General features: G+C 38.0%; 1 protein-coding gene across 1 annotated transcript; it reads right to left on the bottom strand.

Moving 5' to 3' along the window:
• Positions 1-815: 815 nt before the first annotated feature.
• Macc1 (MET transcriptional regulator MACC1) lies at positions 816-23,394 on the bottom strand. Its single transcript, XM_027416416.2, has 4 exons — positions 23,280-23,394; positions 17,413-19,454; positions 14,658-14,846; positions 816-1,058 (listed from the first exon to the last, which is right to left on the bottom strand). The coding sequence occupies exons 1-4, from the start codon at positions 23,392-23,394 to the stop codon at positions 846-848; spliced, it is 2,559 nt and encodes an 852-aa protein (XP_027272217.1). The 3' UTR covers positions 816-845.
• Positions 23,395-23,719: the final 325 nt, after the last annotated feature.

The following is a 23,719-nucleotide window of genomic DNA, read 5'->3' as shown; positions in this document are numbered from 1 at the left end:
AATACCCCTGATGGTTATAGAATCATTTTTTATTCTGATCATTGGCAAAAACTTCAAATTAGGAAAGATAACATATAGTCCCATGATGCTGAAGGAAGCTGATGAAAATTCTTAGTCCATGTTCGAAGATGTTTTTTCTGATGGTGTCATATTTTCCGGTAAGTATTCAAGAGATGTTGAAAAAGAGGAGCAGGCTTCATTTCTCAGTATGCATTTTTCTTTTTTCTTTTTATTATTTTGCTATGTGGTATGATTTTTCAAAAATTCGAATGTTTTTTAAGGCAGAAAACCTGCTTTATACTAGCCTTGTGGATCCTTTGCCACCCTTGATTTCTGCACATAGAACACTGGAGCAGTGCTGACTGACTGACTGCACTGAAGAATACAGATATGTACAGAAGACATGCAGCCTTTGAGGGGTCAAAGCATCTGCACTGCTCCTATTTCCTTGCCTCATGATTGCTGCCCATGTTAAAGCTTCCAGTTTATTTGAACACTCTTGTGTTTTAACTTTAGAAAACTGAATGAACGTTGAAGAAGAGAGAAGGGCTTTTCTTTCCTTCTCAGTAACAGAGCATTTTATTGTTTGCCTTTGCACCACATACAAAAAGAGGTTTAACTACAAAATCCAATCTTGGTAAGAGTTCCAGGCTTTGTTTCTCAAGGTAAAATATGGTTTTCCAAACACAAAGAAAGTAAGACATTTTTATGAGTTTATCCCCCCTCTCTCTCTCTCTCTCTCTCTCTCTGCGCGCACACACACACACACACACACACACACACACACACACACACACACACACTTTCCCCTTACCATTTTCCTTGCTCTCCAAGCCTGCTTCACTCTATATTTCCTGAGAAGTAGAGAAAGCAGTTACTCTCAAAACCTCTAAAGAATTTACTAGTATTAAAGTTCCAGTTAAGTCTCTCCACCGTTTGGTGACTGGGTTTTTCATTCTGTCCAAAGCTGATTGAAGGTCTTGTAACACATCTCTGTAGCTATTTCCATAGTGAGCACTCCATGCATAGAGAAAATCATAGGCGGGTTTCCACATTGTCTATAAAAAAGGAAAACAGACTGAAGTTAATAACAGAGAGAGAGACAGAAATGGAGACATTTTAAAATGTTAAAGACTTAAATAAAATGTAATGCTTATTATGTGAATTTTTGATGTAGAAAAATAATCATTTCTTATATTTAGTTTCTAAAATTAGAGTGTGTAATATTGTTGTAATACCATATCATATATTTTAAAATATAATGGTTATAGGAATGGAATTTCTTCTTGATCCACTGTTTAGTGTACATTGCCTTACGCTAATATAAAATTCCTTTCATAATTAAACTTTTACATTTTATCATTTATGAATTTATTTATTTTGTGTGTGGGGGTGAACATATGCCATAGATGTGTGTGGAATTCAGAGGATAACTTGATGGAGTAAGTTATCTCCTACCAGGTGGGTCCCAGGGGTGAAACTTAGTTGTTAAGCTTCATAGCAAGCCCCTTTATCTACTGAGCCATCTTGTCAGCATCGTAATTTTTTAAGATTTATTTATTTATTTATTTATTTATTATGTGTGCCGTGTTCAGCCTGCATGTGTGCCTGCAGGCCAGAAGAGGGCACCAAATCTCATTACAGATGAGCCACCATGTGAGCTCATGGTGTTGTGAGCCACCATGTGGTTGCTGGGAAGTGAACTCAGGACCTTTTGAAGGGCAGGCAATGCTCTTAACAGCTGAGCTCTCTCTCCATCCGTGAACCGTATTTTCCTTATAATAACAAATACTATTGGGATAAACTTTTAATTCTCTGACTTTTAAGATTAAAGTTTGTTACATATATGTATTTGTGTTAAGTTTTATGATACTACTGATGGGGGAAGTCCTTCTGTGTATATGTTTGTCTTATTGGTTGATAAATAAAGTACTGTTGGCCAATAGGAAAACAAGATAGGTGGGGCTAGGAGTCAAGGAGGATTCCAAGAAAGGTAGGAGAAAGTGCAGAGTCACCATGTGAGCCCAGAAAGACAGAACACTTCAGCTGGTGTCCAATAAGTTTTATAAAATATATAGATTTATGATAATTAAGACTGAGCCAGCAGATGAGAAATCCTAGTCATTGGCCAAGCAGCATTTGTACCTAATATAAGTCTCTGTGTGTTACTTGGGACCTTAATGTGGTGGCGGGCAGAACTTGAGTGGCCTGGCAGAAAGCGCCCACGTGACAGCAGGGCTTAGGCAGCTTGGCGGAAAGATTTATTGTTGTAATACCATATCATAACAATGTGCTATCAAATATGTTTAGCACTTTTAATTCATTCATTCTATTCCAGCAAAATTATACCTAAGGAAAACTGTAACTTAATGATCAAAACAAAATAAAAACAAAAATATAGTACTTTAACTGATAAACTTACTTTCATAGTACATTTTATGACCAGAGAAAGATCAACATTCTATGTATTTTTACTTTACTTCCCCTGAGCACCTGCCCACACCAATGACATCACTGTTTCCATAGAAATAAATGTACGTCAAAGGAGAGCTTCACATACAAGCAAGTACATGATGGTTACCAAGGCAACAGGCTCAGAAGGAATGAAGACAAAGGCAACCCAAATGAGACAAATGGAAGAATACAGACATATAAACAGGTTAACATAAATTTATTCTATTCAATTCTCCTCTAAAGCCACTCGCCAATTTGGATCCAGTGGTTGTGACATTTTGGTATTGGTCTCCAGAACTTTTACTCAGTGCCAGGCATTGTACAAAGGTCATTGATATATGGGCGATAGGCTGCATTTTTGCTGAATTATTGACTTCAGAGCCATCAGGAAGATATAAAAACAAGCAATCCTTTGCATCATGATTGACTAGATCAGATATTTAGTGTCATAGGGTTTCCTGCAGATAAAGACTGGGAAGATATTCGAAAAATGCCAGAGTACCCAACACTTCAAAAAGACTTTAGAGGAACAACATATGCCAAGAGTAGCCTCATAAAGTACATGGAGAAACCCAAGGTCAAACCTGATTAGAATATTTGGACTGCAAACAGTAGTACTCGCTACTTATTTGAGCTCACCAAATTGATCTATTTGTAATTCTACCACTTTTAAAATGATAAACGCACAGACTTTGAGCTTAATATTACATAGAATTGTTTTCTTAAAATGGTGCCTCCATTAACGTCAACATTCCATGTAACTGGATATTAATGTTTTCCACTTGCCTCCACTATCACCCATATAGTCTATAAGTGAAGAGGGAAGAATTAAATCTCTAAGTGATACCATTATGATTTGCTTCAGTCTACATAAAAAAGATCAAAGGGTAATGTCATATTAGTTGTCCAAGTTGGCATCTCTGAGGATACTGAACCCTCATTCCTTTACCTCTTTTGCAAAAGCTGTTTCTGCAAAATAGAAAATGAAGTGTAATTATCAAAGTTATGCCATAGTAAGGTATATGACACAGAAGCAGAAGTTCTCGGAGCAGCAGTTCTCAGCCTGTGGGTCATAGCCCTCCCCACCCACAGACTACTGGAAAATACAGATTTATACATTACAATTCATAAGGGTAGCAAAACTACAGTCATGAAGCAGCAACAAAAATAATTTTATGGTTGGGGTCAACATAACATGAGGAACTCTATTAAAGGACCACAGCATTAGGAAGGTTGAGATTCACTGCCTTGGGGTTTTGTATATAAGCTTTACCATCACCAACCCTGGTTATAGGAGATTGTATCTTCTACTGCTGAAATAAGGCCAGACCTCTTTCCTGGAGGTCTCTCTTGAACACAAACTACTCACACTACAGGTGTTGTTACTAGAGGCAGTTCAGCAAGGAAGACAAATTGAGCCACATTAATAGAAGCTTAGGTTAGGTGCTATCTCAACTATCAGTGCTTAGACGAAGAGATGCACTAAAAAAGTAGGTTTATCTGTGTGTATTTTTCCTATCTGTACATGCTCTGAACTTATATTTTGTACTGAATCCACCCAGTCACTAATGTTCAACTATCAGGGATAATACTTTTCAATTTGTCGTGTATTGCTTATGGTATGTATTGTTATGTATATTTAAGAGCCCATCAGACTGTTCTATATCCTTTTGTGATTGTGTTGGAAAAAGAAATGTTTTTGGAAATATTTACAATAGGCAGTAACTGAGTAAAAGATGATAGCACAGAAGATAAAATACCATAAACCGTAGTTATCTGTTGGGGATTTCAAATGGGTGATTTCAGAGTTCTTTTCTATGTTGCATATACAAGTGCTTTTAGACTCATGGTAAGTTAACCCACCCCACTGACTTTCCCAGGCACACAAACTCTGCATGGTGTGCCTTGCTGCATCATGGTAATTTAGCATATACAGATAAGCCCCAAGTGGTGTTCAGATGTGAATCAATCTGTGCTGTTAGGAGACTGGAAATATACTCAGGTGATACATAAATTAGGACCTACAGCCCTCCATGCACTTGCATGGAGTACTACTAATCCCTCAACATTAGTCCGTACAGAGCACAAAATAGTGCAGCCCGAACCGGAAATTCAGAGAACCATGGATTGACTGGTGATGTTTGCTCTCTATGTGAGTCTTCTGAAAATACAAAGAAAACTCCCAGGAGTACCTAAATTAGTCAGAAATACAAAGAAAGATATTGCCTTAAACTCATTTGATGACCCCTGAAGTCTAACATTATCCAGACAGAAATGGGTATGAGGTATTAGGATGGAAACACAAAGGGCATAGACTACCTTCCTGATTTGAACTAAAATATGAATGGGATTTTCTATCCAGGGTTTTTTCTTCAATACAACAAACTAAGTCTGCCTATTTCTTCAGTATAAAATCTGATTTGGTACATACAAAATCACTAGTGGCTTTCAACCCAGATGGTAGAGAAATACTATCATACATAGAATAAATATGGTAAATACACATTATCCCACTAATTATTTTAATTGTTAAGTCAAGATTCCTGAATACATGTCCCTACAAGAATTTTAGTTACAGAAAAGCATAAAATGAAGAATAAGCATGGTGCTTAGATATCAGAAAAAGGCAGACAGTTGGACAAACATTAATACAATGGATAATGACAAAACTTGGTAATTAATTGCAAAAAGTACCTCTCAACTGACTTGTATCAATCAATGTGAGAAAGGCATGACTCTCTTTTAAGGTTTTATTTCGTTTTGTGTATATGCATACATGTCAACCAGAAGAGGGTTTTAGATTCCATGGAACTGGGGTTATAAGTGGTTATGAGCCATTATGTGGGTGCTGAGAGCTAAACCCATCACTCTTCAAGAACAGCCAATAGTCTTAACTGATGAGCCACCTCTCCTGCCAAAGACATGATATTGCCATTATATGGGGAGTGATATGCTGTAAGGAAGGAATGTGGATTTTAGTGCCAGAGTCCCATTGTCATATCCAGGTTCCATTGCTTATTTGATAGTTCAGTTTGAGATTTGAATTTTTAAGCTATAAATTGTGTATAATAATTTCCAAGTCTTGTTTCTTCAATAAGGCATCCCAATAAGTATCCTCCACTCTCAGATTTCCTCTTCTGTGTATATGTATATGTGATGTGCATTTGTGTGCATGTGTCCCTGTGTGGGGTATGCATGCACATGCACACTTGTATATGGAAGCCAGAAGTTGAGATCAACGGTTCCAACTTTGTACATGAAGACAAGAGTTCTCTCACCCATTCACCTAGTCTAGCTAATCAGCTTGCTCCAGGGATTCCCCCTTCTACTTTGTAACTGTAAGGTTTTAGGCAGCTGACATACCCACCTGGGATTTACCTGGAAGCTGAAGTTCAGCTAAGAACTGTGTTTCTCAGCCTTATGGTCAAAGTCTTTACCCACTTAGCCATCTCCTACCACCTTAGAATTCTTAATGTTAACTTCCTGGCAGTATGGGCTAATCCTGGAATAGAAAACATGAGGCTAATGGAAGCATAGCACTCTTAATTTTTCTTCCATGAGCTTCCCTGTCTATATACACAGAGAAGCAGCAAAACATTTAGTCTATTAAGTGATTTTCCAAAGTCCCAGCACATGTATGAGAGAAATGTCTTTCCCTTAGTTTACCTTCTCAGTATTAGCAGACACAATAAAATAAGGGAGCAATGACGATGAAACATGGGATTTCAAATGAAATGAAACAGCAATAGAGACAAGAACAATAAAGTTTCACCATTTTAGAGCACTTATTCCTGGAAGCCAAGATAATGCACCTGATGACAAAATGCAGCAAGATCGGGAGCAATTCAGAACTGAGCACTCCTGTCTGTCTTTTGTTTTAACTCATAAAATAGAAATAGCATAAAGAACGTAATTGATTTTAATTATCTTTGGATAATTGCATTTTGCCACATTAGATGATTAATAATCCACCTACTCCTATGTCATAAAATTATAGAAGCAGCATTTCATTTTAAGTACCATTAGCTACAGAAGTTTTGAGGCATGTTTCCCTTCCTAATGGTTATTATATGTGCTCTGTGTTCAGCACATCATTTACAATATCCAGGTAGGCCTTATGCCATCTCTGATTAGTAAATATGTAAATAATGTTTAAAACAGGTGGCGTCTTCAGAAGAGAAAAAAAGCTAACTCCTCTAGGGCATCCTACTTCCTCAATAGAGATACAGTGAATGGTTAAAATTTGATATAAGATTGTAACATGAATAATAAAACCCCAGAGACAGATATTGGAGTTCAAGCTGAAGATCAGGGAAACAAAGCATCCAGCCAGCAGCTCTTACCTCTACCTCAGGCTGAAAGGGCTATCATGTCTTCAGTGTGGCTGGAGAATATAATCTTTGAGACTGAATACTGAATGCCCCACTCCTATCTTACATACCATTCTGGAGCTGGAATTAAACTCATGGGATCCCAAGTGCTAAGATCTCCTTTGTGTGAGCTGTTTCTCTTTTAGACTGATTCACTCTAATGTAAACTTCAGTGGCCTTGAACACTCAGAGATCCATCTGCCATTGTCTCCTCAGTCCTGGGATTAAAGGTGTGTGCCACCACTGCCCAGATTCTATTGCTAACTAGTGTGGCTGGTAGAGTTAAACGTGTGTATCATCACTGCCTGACTCTATGTCTGTGGCTAGCTTTGCATTTTGAACTCTAGTGGCTTTATTAAATTATGAACAATATATCACCACAAAAGATTCTCCTGGAAAAAAGAGAAATCTTGGTCTCAGGGTAGCCAACTATGTTTGCTATGAGAATAATCAGTTATGAATTCTGAATTAATCATGAACCAGACAATTATGGTGGACCCACTTCTTTCAAGTCATCTGTTCAAATCAGTTCAGCATGAGACAGAAACCTGCTGGGTACGCCATTCTCACCAATTCCTAGTTAGGATAAGCCATTCTCACCAATTCCTAGTTAGGATGACCCCTTTTTGCCTTCTCCCTAATAACTCTTCTCACCCCTCACACAAATAAGAGACATCTAAATGTCAAAGTTTGGAAAAATTAAGATTCTTCAATCCATTCTTTACTGTGTGTATATTAAACCAAATTCTAGGTACTATGAAGGCAAGGTGCACATGCTCCTTTGGAAGTCAGCCTCTTGACTGAGTAGTACACATTCTTTATTAAGCTATGAATTTTTCTCTGAGCTTGTATCTTTTCCTGCTGTCAAATAAACTGAAGTGTACAAGATGTCTTAAAGTACCACCAAGCACAAGAAGCAACAGCTATAAAAATTTCCTCACACACATTAGGTGCTTTGTCACAGGTAATTACTACATATGCAGACAAAAATCTAAGTCCCTGAGTTAAAACTCCAGCATTATTTTACTAAAGGATCACCAGAGATTTATTTTATTACCAAGTGGTTTTTACAAACACCGCTGTTGGGTCTTATGCTTAGCTGGTTTTCTAAAATTACAGATCACTTTCCCTCTAATAACAGACTTGATTAAGAAAACTTAAAATTAGGCCTGGGGAATGTATAGCTTAATTGATAGAATGCTTGGTTATCAGCTTGGCTATGAGCTCAGTCTCCACCATCACATAAACATGTATGGGGACCCATGCCTGCAGGTGGGAGCTGAGAGACCGTAAGTCCAAGGTCATTCGAAACTGTGTAGTGAGTCCATGACCAAATTCTATGTGACCCTGTCTCAAAAAAAATGGCAAAAATATATGATTGTGCAGTCTCTAGTTATAACACCAAAAAGGTCTGAGAGGATATTCTATACATTCTGTCACTGGTAGGTGACTTTCCATAGACTATGTTTCCCTTTAAGAAAGAATAAATGTATATATCACTGAGAAACAACAAAAATTTACATAGCAAGGCTGCAACAGGTCAAGGCTCAGATAAATAAGGGAACAATAGACCACCTATATGAACAAAGGTCTGAAGTTGTGCTGTGAACAGGATCACTTTAATAGTCCAAGGACATCCCTTGTACCTTTTGTCAGAGATATTTCCCAAGGAAAATTAAATGTTAAGCCCATAAGGAAAAGCTGATCGGCCAAGATTTTTTCTCATTTTTCCTTGTGTTAATACCCTATTATTTTCTCAGCACAGAAACCTTGAAATCATTGCTGACATTTTTCCTTACCTGCATTCTTTCTCAGTCATATTACTAAAAAATAGTTGCATTTTATTCCATTTTCCAGAAACTCACTCAAGTTTATTTATTTGTCAAATCTAACTCTTCTCTTCAACAAAATAATAGATACTATGTGTTTCATAATGACAATTGTCATCAAATATCACAAATATTTTGTCTATGCTATTTCATCTTACCATCTAAACACCTGAAAATATAGTTTTTCAGGTGTTTAGATATATAGTTCCATGGTTATGACTCAGTTTTAAAACTCTTAGAAAAGCCAAGTAACTTGTCCAGAGTCACGGTAACTAATGAATGGACTAATGGAACAGGAATCCAGGCAAAGGAGCTTCACCTGAAGAGTCTTGCTGCTGGTTGGTGTGCTGCATGCCTTTAAGCCCACCACTCAGGAGGCAGAATCAGGGAATTCTCTGTGAGTTCAAGGCCATCTTGGCCTACAGAGCTGGTTCTAAGACAGCTAAGGCTGTTACACAGAGAAACCCTATCTCTCAAAAACAAAATAAACAAAAAACAAAGACAAAAACAAAACCCCGACTCTAGCCTCTGGATTCCAGCAAGTGAAATGCTACATCCCTCTCCTCCACACATCATTTCTCATCAGTGCTCTCTACACCTTACTGCTAACAAAAGTCCACTCCAGGTCCTCTCAGTAACTGAAATACCACTGGTTCTTTGGTTTTAGGCAGCATCTCCTGAGTTCTCCTGATCATTTTGATCTCTGCTTAGTCAGTTCTGTTAACGTTTACCTTCTTTCTAGATTAGTGTTAGGAACATGAGGAAGACAAACAAGATTCCAAACGCTGTCACTCTGTCACACCCATGTCACTCTGGATGTCACATAAGTGCATTAATACTCAGGGTACATGTGTGTAAGAAAGAGGATGCCTTCCTTGCTGCTTGTTGTGTGTAATGAGATGTTGTGTGTAATGAGATGTGTGACGAAAATTCTCATATTGACTGACATGGCTATTTTCATTTCATGTTATCATGTACTTCTGGGTGGGGATGTAACTCAGTAATGAAGCTTCTTCAAAATTTTTTTTTATTTAAAAATTAACAGTTCACTCTAATTTCAAAATAATGTAAACATTAGATTGTAAAAGAAAAACATCTATTTTACTTCTGTGTGCTTTGAAGTTTCTGAGCCAATGTTAAGTAACAACTGATTGACCCAGGAAATCTACTAAGTGTGTAGATGAATAAAACACTGAAGGAAAAGACAATTGGGCTGGATTCTATATAAAACCTTTCATTCACTTATAAAAATTGATAGAATTAGCTATTTGAAAATTATAACTCTCCTACCCAACGTTGTGTGTGTACATAGAAACAAAAAGGCCAAAGAACAAACCTCTCTCTCTCTCTCTCTCTCTCTCTCTCTCTCTCTCTCTCTCTCTCGTGTGTGTGTGTGTGTGTGTGTGTGTGTGTGTGTGTGTGTTGGTTTATAGTCATTGGAGGGAGAGGATTAGGCTCATGCACACTCTTTTACTTACTCCTTTAAGACAAAGTCTCTCATTCAACTTGGAGCTTGTTTGCCAGAAAGCAAGCACCAATGATTCCTTTTTCCTTGCATCTCCGAGATTACAGGCAGACAAAGCTGCCTGGCCATATCCAGCTTTTTATATGAGTGCTGAGATCTGAGTTCATAGTCCCATATTTGTGCAGCAAGCACTCTTAACACACTCAACCATTTCTCCAATCCCCTAACCTAGTTTTTTGAGACAGCGTCTCTCATTGGCTGAACATACCAACCAGGTCTCCCTATTTCCACCTCTATGCTTGACTTTAAAGTAGGCACTGGAAACCTAACTGAGGTCCTTATGCTTGCATAATAATTCTTTTTCTAGCAAGAGATCATGACAGTCCTACATTCTCATTTTTAATCTACATATAGGATAAAATGCTTTGAGAACCCCAGATGTAAATCAGAAAAGGAGGGAAAACAAAGACTGTTTCTAGAGGGCACCAAATAGAATTAGACTTTCACTAAGAGGTGACTGCAAAGAGAATTGCATTACACCTGGCTGACTGTATTGTTCTACATTTGGATAGTGTCAGAGATGAAAAACACAATCTTAGCTTCATTGTGTCTCCATGGAGACAGTGTCCCAGTGTGGCATACCAAAGGAACTATCCGGAGTTAAGTGGGCAGAGGTAATATAAAGTGTAAAATGAAACTTTAGGATCTTCAGCAAATAGGAAAGTAGGAGCCTAATCGTTATTGCTAGAGAAATAACCCGTGGAAGAGAGTCACAGAGAAATTATTATCAAATTTGCCAATAATCTCTAGAAGGCTGACTGAGGATCTGCTTCAGGCCTAGGTATATGTTAGATTTGAAATCTCCAGCTTTTTTTCTATAAAATCAGACTTTAAAAATTGTGCTACCCCTCACTGTCATATAAATGACAATATCATAAAACATAGGGTCCTGGATGCGGGTGCCCATCACGTAGCCTAAGCCAGACGCTCCATTTTATTATACTTAGTAGGGGGAGATGTCAGAAGCCAGCCTTGGCGACCCCATACCTAGTTAGATGCCAGAAAGTCTAGCTTACCACAGGAGATTCCGGATACCTGACTGAGAAGCAACTAACACCTATCCCCTCCCCCATTTCCTTAGTTAGTGCCTGAGATAAACACAGGAGATTCAGAATACCTGCCTGAGAACAATTAACTCATCCCTCCCCCCACTTCCTTTTTCTCTGCTTCCTCCTTTCTCTATAAAAACTCCTTGGATAAATCAATAAACGGGCCTTGACAATGGAAAAAAAAATTGTGCTATTTTTCTAGTATTTTATTTATTCTTGTATTTTTAAATTAAATCTTTAAATATCCTCAGAAAAACTAAAAGAAATTTAATGCTAACTTTCACAGAAAAAAAATGAAATTACTTACATTTTTGTATACTATAAACATTCTCAGAAAGAAACATATTACTTAAAATGTGTTTTGCATGGGCTGAAGAGATGGTTCAGCAGTTAAGATAACTGACTTCTCTAATACAGGATGCATTTTCAACTCTCAGCACCCAAATAGTGTTGGGCCCTTCCCCCATAGGAGTCTGCTGACCAGCTTGTGACTAGGAGTTTACCTGGCAGGTAAACTTGTTTTCTTCCGTTCTTGAGGGCCTGAGTGCAAGTTCCTGTTATCCTGTTATTCACCCATTCAGATTGCCTGAGGGGCCTGGGAACCTGAACTTATTACCTGGGTAGTTTTCCACCATCCCTGCTGACTGGTATATAAGCCCCCACTATTGTTGGAATAAAGGAGCATTCTCCCTGCAAGAAAGACCTGCTGTCTTGTCTTTATTTAAATCCTCAAGCCCCTCGCCCTATACTGCGGAAGTGTTGTACAAAATAGAAGTTGACAACTATTTGTAACTCCAGTTCCAGGGAATCTGATATCAAATCTATCCTCCACAGGCACTAAACAAGAATATGGTGCACAGACATACATACAGGCAAAACATCCATACATATAAAACAAAATAAGTCTTTGAAAACCTTATAAAATGCCAGGCATTGGTGGCTCATGCCTTTAATCCCAGCTCTTGGGAGGCAAAGGCAGGTGGATTTCTGTGAGTTCCAGACCAGCCTGGTCTACAGAAAGAGTTCCAGGACAACTTCCAAAGCAATAGAGAGAAACCCTGTTTCTAGAAAAACCAAAAAAAAAAAAAAAAAAAACCCTTATAAAATAACTTTTAAAATGTGTTTTGCTTATATGCATATGATTGGTTCTAAACAGTACAGTTTTTGCTTTAATGTAGTAGTTGTAACTTAAAATATAAATTAAGGAAGTGCTTATTTTCAAAAGTGACATTCCCAGAATTCTCCAAAGATATTTCCTTCACTTGGCAAAGAACACTAAATGGTCAAAAGCACTAAAATACACAGGAAAAGTGCATTCAGTATCCCCATTCTTCAATCAGTCTGAGGCTTGATGAAGATGATCAGGCATATTTTGGAAGCAGCAAAATGCCATAGATGTCAAGCTGAGTCCTGGGAGAACCCAGGTTCTTGTGTCCCAGAAGAAAAAATTATACCAGGGGCTCAGGCCCCATGGATCATATGTCAGAGTAAATGACATGAAAGAAACAAAGACAGCACAGCAAGGGAACACTAAATTGGTGTTTCCTTACCCCAAAGCCAGTTCTTTACTACTGCACCCTCACTCAGAACTAACTGACTTGTCAAATCCATGTGTTTAAGAGCCATCTTTTTCCAAGGAGAAAAAACAAAACAAAACTCTACCAACATTTTAGGGATGTGGAAATTAGCATAAATTATGCCATTAAGTGGTCAAACAGGTAAAATTCGATATAGGGATTTTGGGATAACTTCAGTCCAAAATGTCTTTGAGTTTCCCTAAGTGATAACATGGGTCAGATAACTGGTTGTTAGTATTAGTTGCAATGAATTGAACTGTTGCCTCTAGAAAACATCTAGGGGCTTTCCTTTATGCTTCTGAGATTTTATCAGCCTCAAACACAGACTTAGTCACTTAGGATTTGGGCTGTGTGAAAGTAAATAATGGAAAAATAGGCTGTGTGTTAGCCTTCATCAACATTTAAGGGAAGACAAACAATGAACATAATTAAAGGGAATCCAGATGCTTACTTAGGAAGGCTGACAGAACAAACAGCTCTCCAGTAAGTCTAACCAAAACTCTTAAAAGCAAGGCCCTATCATAGACAAAAGAAGAGTAGCTTTCAATTAGACAACTTTTTAATTGATTGATGAAAATGCCAGGACCACAACAGCACCATTCTCACTATACTCTTTTCTCCTCCAAGGTTCCTGATGTTTCAACTCACTCAGAGAACACTTGTGTCCATCTTGTGTGCTATGTTCACACTAGAATCTGTTCATTGATAGGCTTCAATTTCCCTCTAGGTTTGAGATAAGTGTAGCTTGTAAGTGGGACACATGTGTCCAGTCCCTGGCTGCTGGATAGATTTTGTTTAGAAGTGCTCATTTGTGAGCTGGGTTTCAGAGATTCCGCATCTGTCCAGCTGATACCTGCTACAGCTGGAAGAAGTTGACTGACTTGACTGACTGAACTCTTGGAAAGACTGCAACCTGTTTACCCAACAGAATTGTTGCTTCATAGTAAGAAGAAGAATTTCAAAAGTAAATATCCATCTCTATGGCCAGGGGTTGTGGCAAAGGCCTCCCAGCACTTGAGAGACAGAGGCAGTGGGATCTCTAAGTGTTCCAGGGCAGCTAGGGCTGTTACACAGTGAAACCCTGTCTTAGAAAAACATATATATCCATCCCTCTATGACCCAAAATGACACAGAACATGTATATTGTGGTATAATGTCTCCATCTCAAAACAGAGAATATTGGCCTTAACTTAAATGCCTTGAAAATGTTTTAACTTGCTGAAAGATGCAGGGGACCTAACATATACTTATTACTGGAATATATGTTTATATAATTCGATAAAAATTGGATCACATTACTTTTCTGGCAATCTGAAGAAATACATATATGTTATGTGCCTAGCAGAATCCATGTAATAATACTGTTGATACAAGTAGGTCTTGTGATAAATATCTCTGTATTAAATGCTTTCATTCTGTGTATGATATTTATAATTCTTACTGTTCTTAGAATTTGATATCTCTGTCAGTCATTTCCAACTCCTAGCATTCATCATCAAGCACTTATTACTTGTTACAAATGATTAAGCATATCTTCTGTGAGTTGACTCAACTCCAAAAAGTACCTGCTTAAATTCTTGTAGCCTCTGTCCTCGCTGTCCCAATTTAATGGATAAATTTGATCAAAAGCCATGTTAATATGAAATTTAAAAAGAGAAATAGAAATGCATTTTCTACAAGTACAGTATATATATTTCGGACATTTCCAGCAGGATTACCCAGATAGTAACTTCACTTAGTAGATCTCCCTGAATGTTCCTCCAATTAATTGATGAATATGGAGAAGACTAAATTATATTTTCTCTGCTTGGCTATAGTTTGTTACCATTGAATGGAACATATGAAAATCTCACCTCAGCTGAAACTTCTCCAGATTTTCCTCGGTAAGGAATTTCATATGCCTGCATCTGATGCTTAGTGAGTCCTGCAGACTTCTCAGCAAGTTCCCTCCAGCCTCTTCCAAGCTTAACAGCTGAGGTCAGAATAACAGCCTCTTGGATAAGACGAGCCACTAACGCTTGACAATCCATTTTTAGCAGAGCCTGCGGCAGCAAGTATTCATCATGCTTAGAAACAACTCATTGACTTTTTCCTTTAAACTGTAATTTGCATTATGTAGTCTAGAAATCAGAATCCCTTTCCCCATCACACATACAGTTGAGGTTTTTAAACTCAGAACAGTGATTTATATTCAAGAAAATTCAACAAGTAACCACAGTTACCATATATACTAAAAGTAGGGGAGTGTTAGTATAGCCTCAGTAGTTAACTATGGGATCATGGTTAAACCACTTTGCTAATAGATGTCTTAATGCCTTTAATTGTTAATAGAACAGTATCAATCCTTTTATCAGCACCAAAGGCTTATTCCTTGCCTTACCAGAGGATTAACACAGATCCATTTCAGCAAAATGTGACTTAAATTTTTCCTGGAATCATGTTTATTCAATAAATACATGATGCTCCTTTAATTCTGAACAAGGCTACAGACATTTCTGAATTTAAAACATCTGCCTCCATCAATACTAATATGATTCTGTTAACATAAACCACAAGGTAATAAAGGAAAACTCCTACAATGTGAAAATGGCATGCTACCAGACTCCTTTCCTTCGTTTTTGCACACTTGAACTTTCCCTCTATTTGTTTCAGTCAAGTCTAAGAGTTTCTTTGATTCTTAAAGTATATTTTTAAAATATGAATATATTCATATGTATATATGCAAATAAATCTGTAAACATGCTTGGCAGTTCTTTATTATGTAAGGGTACCTAGGAGTTTTATCTATCCATATGAAACAATAAATAAGGTTAAATTAATTTAAGAAGTCACCAATTAAAATCTACTATGTTTATCTCCATAAGATCTACAGTTAAAAGGACAGTTCATGAACTCTAGACACAAGTTCTATTGACCCCTCTTTTTATACTGATCAGTGGTGCCCCCGGTGAGAAGCAATACCAGGTGAGCAGGCCTGTGAAGTAAACTTGAGTTTCTGTAGCATGGCTTTACCCTGGCAGGGTACAATTTCATAAGAAGTATTTGCTATACTATTGCAATGCTTTGCATAATGGAAACGGAGACAATACCATTCTGCCTCATCTTCTAGAACTAAGACAAAACCACATGCTGAAGGGATTTCAGAAATGTTACATATTAAGTAGACAAAAGTAGTAACTCTTTACTTCTCAACTTGGTCCATCAAGACACAGTGCAAGAAAAATTTATATATAACACCAAGGATGCTTGAAGACACAACACTATACCATAATAGGATCAATTGCTTTGTTAACAGATGGCAAGCCTAAGCTTATTTTAGAAGGATGTCTTGATGGCACCACCGAGGCTTAGTGTTAGCTTTTGGGTTTATTAGGGCCCACTCTCTTGAATGGGTCTCTATCAGCATTGTCTAATCAAGGCATTCTATGATTTATTATGCCCTCTCCAAACTACAAGTATGATACGGCCTGAATTTTCAGATCATGAGGCTTAGATAACTTATTTTCAGCTACTAAGAAAAGAGAATTACATTATGTTTATAGTTTTTGAGTCTGTGTTGAATATCTGAGTTACAAAAAGAAGCTATTACAAAATGAATGTATAGCTTATACTGAATAGCAAAGCTTCTAGTATTCAGTCATCTAGGCCCACAGCCACTGAGAACACAGCATCTCATAATAAAACTATCTACTCACCAACTAGACAGTGCACTTCCTAACATGTACTTACAAAAATATTTCATGCCACCCCTCCACACATTATTTGAAGGCAGCGTTAGCATCTTGCATTTAGAATGCATTAGCTACATTCAGACATTCATATTTGAATCTTCTTTTAAAATGTCATCTTAATTGGGAGGCAGAAGCAGGTGGATCTCTGTAAGTTCAAAGCCAGCCTGGTCTACAGAGTGAGTGCCAGGATAGGCTCTAAAGCTACATAGAGAAACCTTGCCTCAAAAACTCAAAATGTCATCTTGATGATATATTGTTACTATAACATTGGATTTCTATTTTAAATCCAATTATTTATAATTCTCCACAAGGCTTTTAACTTGGGTAACTACATGCTGAAAACAGTTGACCCTGGAGAATTATATTAGAATATTAAATACATTATTATCAGAATCACTGTTGGGTCATGAAGTATTACTTACAGAGGAACATTAAACTGATGAAATAATGGATAATACTTATGTGTTTGAAGAAAATAAACATTGAAAAATGAGCCTCTATAAGGCCAGGTATTTTTGTTTGTCTGTTTTCTTGACTTTCATGTTTTGGAGCTCCTATGATATTTGAAGGGCTGTCTAAATATTTGAGAATAGAAAAATTAATCTCTAAAAATTTAAAAGAAAAGGTCCAACAAATATACAACCTTCAAACTCTCTTTAAAAATGATCCTTACAGACATATTTTCTGAGAAAATCATGATTGACTATCAAATAATGAATCCAACATTATGACCTTGTAGGAAAAGCTCCCTATTTTTTGTTCAGGGACTTCAATGTATTTGAGACTACTAGTTTTTCATTTCACCTCTTATGTTTGTTATAAATATCAAGTTAATGAAGTTCTCTAAAATGAATTATTATGATCAGTCAATACTCACCACAATTAGTTCATAAAGAAACTTCCTGGTACTTCTGTCTTCGTGGCAATCTTCCTTTAACTTCTTAACAATATAAGAAACCCTTTCTGGTTCCTTGTCTGCTTCAATTTGATCAAAATCTTCCTGTGCCAGATGTGAGTATCCCAGGACATTAGCTAAAACTTTCCAGTCATGAATGTTTTCTGACACCAGGGTCAATACAACAGAATATATATATGTCAGATTTTTAAATGGCAAGGCAATTTGCTCCAAAAGATTCTTGGTTGTCAAAATACTATCAGACAAAGACATTACTTGTTCTTTGGAAATCACCTTGACATTTTTGCAATGCACAAGTCCGATCTTACCCCGAAGTACCCCTACATACCATTCTTTCACCTTGGATTGTCCAATGGATCTTACAGTGCCTTCTCCAAGAAGGGCAATTATATCTCCCTTTAAATACTCAAGTAAGTATTCAATCTTTCTTTGCCTCAATACTGTCTTCAGTGTTACCCCATAATTGGTAAAGGTCACTTTTTTATCTTGGAAAGTAGGGTAGTAAGCAAGCCCTGTTGATAACAAAGGCACTTTCTTGCCTTCTCTCTCCTTCTGGAAATAGCTCTGCAGATGTGAGAGCCGTTTTAGGTTTGGGGCTGGATCAGGTGAAGTGACAAAGAATTGTGTGATTGGTTTTCCATTGGGAAGCTCCACATGAACCCGGAAAACAAACAAGTGCATCTCTCTGTGGTCAACTGAAGAAAAGAAAACTTGTTGATGAACTACTGCACCTGCTTCCAATTGCCTTTGTGCAATTATTTTCCTTTCTTTCTCTAACTTTACTTCAAAATCAGGGTCACATGAAAAAGCTGAAATAATTAAATCTTGTGGCTTGTCAAGTAAAAATGAATGCTTCCCCCAGAGATGGAATACTACTGGAGATGTGTGTTTTCTACCCTTTCTAATGTCAGAGACTGTAAACTTTCCTGGCATATAGTTGTGTCCACAAACTGTGAAAACAGCAGTAAAACTTGGATGGATATATTTGGGTCCATAAATTCCAATGGAGGTGGTTTTGTGAATGTAATCCCAAACAGTAGTAGCTGGTGGCTGAATGGCCTTAGCTTGTACAGCTACGATTATGTACATTATCTGACTCAGATCCATAAACTTTGCTTGGATGGTGTCTTTGTAGAAATAGCAATTGTTTATTGCTTGGAAAGGGCCTTCTCTGCTCTGGCTGTGTAAACACACCATTTTTGTCATGACTTGGCTCAGAGGATCTGTTTTTACTTCTGCTCCAATTTTCATCTCCAGCATAATAGCTCCCATGGTCTTGAGGTTGCTTAACCTGATTTCCAACAGAGGGCTTACAGTACAGGAGTGATCATGGTTCAGCTTTGGTGGAGGATCCAGAAATGCTCTCAGAGATACCTCCTGGAATTCTCCTACAGCTATGTGTCCTTGGGGTACATGAACAGTGATATCTGATTCGGGTAACTGGACTGACCCTCCTTGGTGATTTAATTTACAAACTGCAATGCTCTCTGCAATTTGTGTTTGAGCCCACCCGGGACTCTGATTAATCATATTCAGATCTAGGCAAGATCGGGCCAGCTGACGTTGACTTAGCCAAGCCATTTTGTATGCTTCTCGGTCATTTTGAAGCCATTCTAAGTCTTGTATTAGGATCTGGTCAGAGATATGCATACTTTGATGAGTATGTGTTGTATCATGTAACATGTCCAGGAGTTCTGAAACACTCTTAGATCTTCCCGACTTCCTTGAGGAAGATGGCCTAAGCACTTGATCTATGTCAAGTTCATCACCAGAGGAATCAAAAGAATTCCCTGTTTCAATTTGCCTTAAAAAAAGAAAAGGATCTTCCTTCAAAATGGACTTATTATCTCTCTTTTGGTTATTTCTTAGCTGAGTGATGTCATCCAGAAATGGGTTTGAGGCAGACAGCTCATTCCAGAATGGATTTGTAGCTTTGGCAACACTATCACCATGGTGAGTAGAAGCTTCTGGCCAGTTGTGAGGCAAGCCTGGCCCTTGGCATGCTTGTTGTTTAAACAAAAACAAAGCAAAAAAGGAAGTGAGAGTCTGAGATAAAACAATGATTAATTTATTCATACCTTAAAAATTCAAAACTTACTTTAAGTATTGATTTTTGATGCTGCTGTCCACTATAAGCTCAGTAGTTAGTAATGTCAATTTGTTTATAATGAGGAAAGGGGAATTTTATACTGTTATTTTGAGTACAGTTACATTAATATTATCTTAAGGTATCATGAAATATAAAGTAAATGACTGCTGAGTACAGTAGATAACTACATATAACAATACACTATTAATATACTTAACACATTTACTTATACTTACATAAAGTTATACTTTATTATTTTATGTCTCATTTGCCTAAAAGAAACTTCTGAAAAAATAGCAATCATCCAGATTTTTCTAAAAACTGAGCTGTTGGTTTCATATCAAAAAAATTAATTTGATGTCTTTCTTTTCAAAATATCAAGGGATATCAAACATATCCATACATGCCTGAAATAGTTTTCAAAACAATCTTCTAAGTTAAAGTTACCATTATTTATTTTCTGGTAACATTGTATTAATAAATTTAACATTATATTTTGTAGATATGTGAAAGACACATTAAAAAAAAAACAGACTGACAGTGAAATTACTGCCTGCAGGAATTCACTGGACTTTTTGAGAGATTTTAATGATAAAATATGGGATGCCACTAGAAACAGAAACACTTTATTTCTCTGGAAAGGGCTTGAAAAGCACATAATAACATTCTTAAAACATCCCATGACATCAAGGTCATTTTATGTTTAGAGTGGCTTTTGTTTGGCTCTTTCATAGAAACTCCTAGTCACATACATGAGGACTTTGAGCATATGATATGGCTTTAGGGTCAATGAAAGCCACAATGGACAACTGAGTTACTTTTTTCCCTAATATTCATAGAACTTTTATTTTGCTTTAAGTTAGTTATGCTACTTTTTAAAAGGTATAAGATGGACTTTGAAATACAGAAATAGTATTTCTCCTACTATCATCTGTAGGGAGCCGTTCCTGCATTCTCCATTACAATGATGGTGCCTGCAGACACCAAATGTAAATTACTTCACAGGCGCTGGGTAATTTCCATTCCTTTGATCTCTGCCTATCCCGTGGCTCATTTGGCCTGAGGAGCTGAAGCCATTCATAGGGTAACACGTCCCAGGCGGCTGCTTGCCAGCCTTTATTAAGGAACGGGATTCTTGGTTCGGGGTCTCCGCTCTGGTAAGCTTATGCTCTCCCACTCTCAAGATGCATTAAAGCTTTCCTGCAGAAGGATCCGAGTGTCCTGTATGTTTCTTGCCGGCGAGAACATATAGCGCGCGGGACATCTGGTGCCGAAACCCGGGAACTTGTTAACATCTCCGGCACCTCGGAGACCCCTCTAACGGGGCGGATTCAGAACTGCAGGGTGGTAAATTCGGAGAGGTATGTTTTTTCTGGACTTTGGCTTGGGAATTTTGGGAGGTTAATATAGAGGCTTCTGTGCTTTTACTAGGAGCTATTTTGACCTTTCTCACTGTTGTAGCAACATATCAGAAACCGAATGTAGTGAGAGATGGGGCGCGCCCAACAATAAAATATAAGGAAAAAGGACCTCCCGGGATGTCTACTGACAAGGGAGTGTGTAAGGAAAAAGGACCTCCCGGGATGTCTAATGACAAGGGAGTGAATAATTTGTTAGATGATTCTGTAAATAAGTTTAAAGCTTTAAATCTTGATAGCTCTGATGACTCTGAAAGCTCAAGAGATAAAGTTTTAGAGGAAACAGCTCAGCTAGGTAAAAAAGAAACAAAAAAGGAGGGAGAGAAAATAGGAGAAAAGGTCAAAAGAATTGGTAAAATGGAAAGATATCTTAACTGATCTTTGGAGAGGCCTGGATCCTATTCTCATAAGATCCAGGGGAACTATTGTGTTTTTCCACAGAATGAAGAAAATCCTCTGTGGATCCCAGAAAGACTCACCCGAAGAGCCCCTTCGGACCTTCAAAAGTCGGAACTCCACCCTCTCCCCGGGAGTTGAGAGCCGCTATTGTTATCCAGATTAACTCCTGTCCTTGACGGAGAGAAAGGGGTGGGGGTGGGATTGTTTGATGCAGCCGTTTTGCGGATTGGTGTTACTCCTCTGGCTGGTATGTAAGCTCTAGGCTCAAAACTTAGAGAGACAAAATGGTTATCGCCCAAGCGTTTATTTGGCTAACTATGCTTAAGCAATAGGCCGCCGGCCAGACAGCTCTTGCACACCCGGAGCCTAGGCTCATTGCACAGGGTAGAGTGTCTAGTTTGAGCAGCCCATGAGGGTGTTGAGCAAAGGCATCGCACAGAGTTGCCTAGTATGCAGGCTTTTCTGGGAGGTATGTTGTCCTGCATAAGGGTTGCCTGCCCCAGCCTCCCTTTCCCAGAAAAACGGCAGAGGACAGGTAGAGAGTGCTTCGGGTCAAGCTAACAGCCTGATGGCGACTCTTGTACACAGTCTTAATGTTTGATTTGGGAAGGTACAACCTCTGCCTCTATCCCTCAACATATGGGTGACCTATTTGCTTGTAAAAATATAAAGCCTTATCATTAATTAATAAAAAAAGGGGGATATGTAGGGAGCCGTTCCTGCATTCTCCATTACAATGATGGTGCCTGCAGACACCAAATGTAAATTACTTCACAGGCGCTGGGTAATTTCCATTCCTTTGATCTCTGCCTATCCCGTGGCTCATTTGGCCTGAGGAGCTGAAGCCATTCATAGGGTAACACATCCCAGGCGGCTGCTTGCCGGCCTTTATTAAGGAACGGGATTCTTGGTTCCGGGTCTCCGCTCTGGTAAGCTTATGCTCTCCCACTCTCAAGATGCATTAAAGCTTTCCTGCAGAAGGATCCGAGTGTCCTGTATGTTTCTTGCCGGCGAGAACATATAGCGGGCGGGACAATCATCCATCCTCAATCCATATACCCCAAACTCTCTCAAAAACTCATTTTTTAAACCTCCTTGAGTATCAAGGTTAATTGGATTCTGCTCTGCGAAGATTACTATGCTGCTTCAGTCCCTGAATGTCTCCATTCCCCTCAAGTTTACAATATTTGCAGGACATACTATTCATTTATTAATGAATTTGTGCCTCTTTATGATATAATATGTGAGTATGCTTTATTTATTTGTGTATGTGCATGTGTGTGTGGTACATGTATGTATGTCTGTGTACATGTGTGTGTGGTGCATTTGTGTGTGTGGTACATGTATGTATATGTGTATAAATGTGTGTGTGGTACATTTGTGTGTGGTGCATGTGTGTGTATACGTGTGTGTGTGTGTGTGTGTGTGTGTGTGTGTGTGTGTGTGTGTGTGTGTGTGTGGTGCATGTGTGTGTGGTGCATTGGGTGTGGGGGAGTGTACATACAATTACATTTATATGTGGAGGCCAGAAGTCAATATCAGGTGTCTCCCTCTGCTGGAGTTCACCTTATTTTTTGAGAAGGTTTCTCATTGAACCTGGAGCTCACAGATTAGCTACACTTGATGGGCAATAAGCTCCAGGTATCTGCCATGCCTGACTTTTAATGTATATAGGCAAAATAAATCCTTGTCTTCATGCTGAAGTGGCAAGGATATTACCCATCTAGACATTTCTCTAGCCTCTATTAGTGTCCTTTCTTAAGGAAATATTTATCTTTAATGATATTCTATTTATGATAGCACTTGTAGTTGATCATTTTGTAAATCTTCTATAACACTCTTTAGAGGCAAACATTCCATATGTAAAGGAAATGATTTGACTTAATTACACAGAAACATTACCATATTAGAAATTCTTGTACCTGTAATATTATGATTTTTTGAGAGTTTCGAGGCTTCCATGTCAACCAAATTTCCTTCAGATCTACTTCGAGCAATTCCTCTTGGCCAGCAATAGGCTCTTTCACTGATCAGCATTTTGCCACCTACAAAGCAATTAGAGGCATATTTATTGAAAGCACATATAAGTAAGTTGGCAGAGGAAACAATCTTAAAAAAAGACCATTCATGTTTAAACAGAAAACTTTATGTAAGAATATCTATAAAGAGCTGGACAGTGTTGGCCCATGCCTTTAATCCCAGCACTAGGGGGCAGAGACAAGATGATGTATGTGAGTTTGAGACCAGCCTGGTCTACAGAGCAAATTCTAGCACAGCCAGAACTATTACATAGAACAGAGTTCTCTGCTTCGGTAAATATCCTGAAATGAATGTTATCACTCTTTTGAAAAATGCCAATTCT

The sequence above is a fragment of the Cricetulus griseus genome, chromosome 5 (assembly GCF_003668045.3).
Source record: "Cricetulus griseus strain 17A/GY chromosome 5, alternate assembly CriGri-PICRH-1.0, whole genome shotgun sequence".
Lineage (NCBI taxonomy): Eukaryota > Metazoa > Chordata > Mammalia > Rodentia > Cricetidae > Cricetulus > Cricetulus griseus.
This window is presented reverse-complemented; position numbering and strand designations above follow the sequence as displayed.

Coding starts and splice junctions, on each gene's coding strand:
- Macc1 (XM_027416416.2), bottom strand. CDS start 23,394: ATGCTGATCAGTGAAAGAGCCTATTGCTGGCCAAGAGGAATTGCTCGA. Junction 19,455..23,279: donor AAAAAATCATAATATTACAG/GTACAAGAATTT, acceptor TTAAACAACAAG/CATGCCAAGGGCCAGGCTTG. Junction 14,847..17,412: donor TTCTTTATGAACTAATTGTG/GTGAGTATTGAC, acceptor TTGCTGCCGCAG/GCTCTGCTAAAAATGGATTG.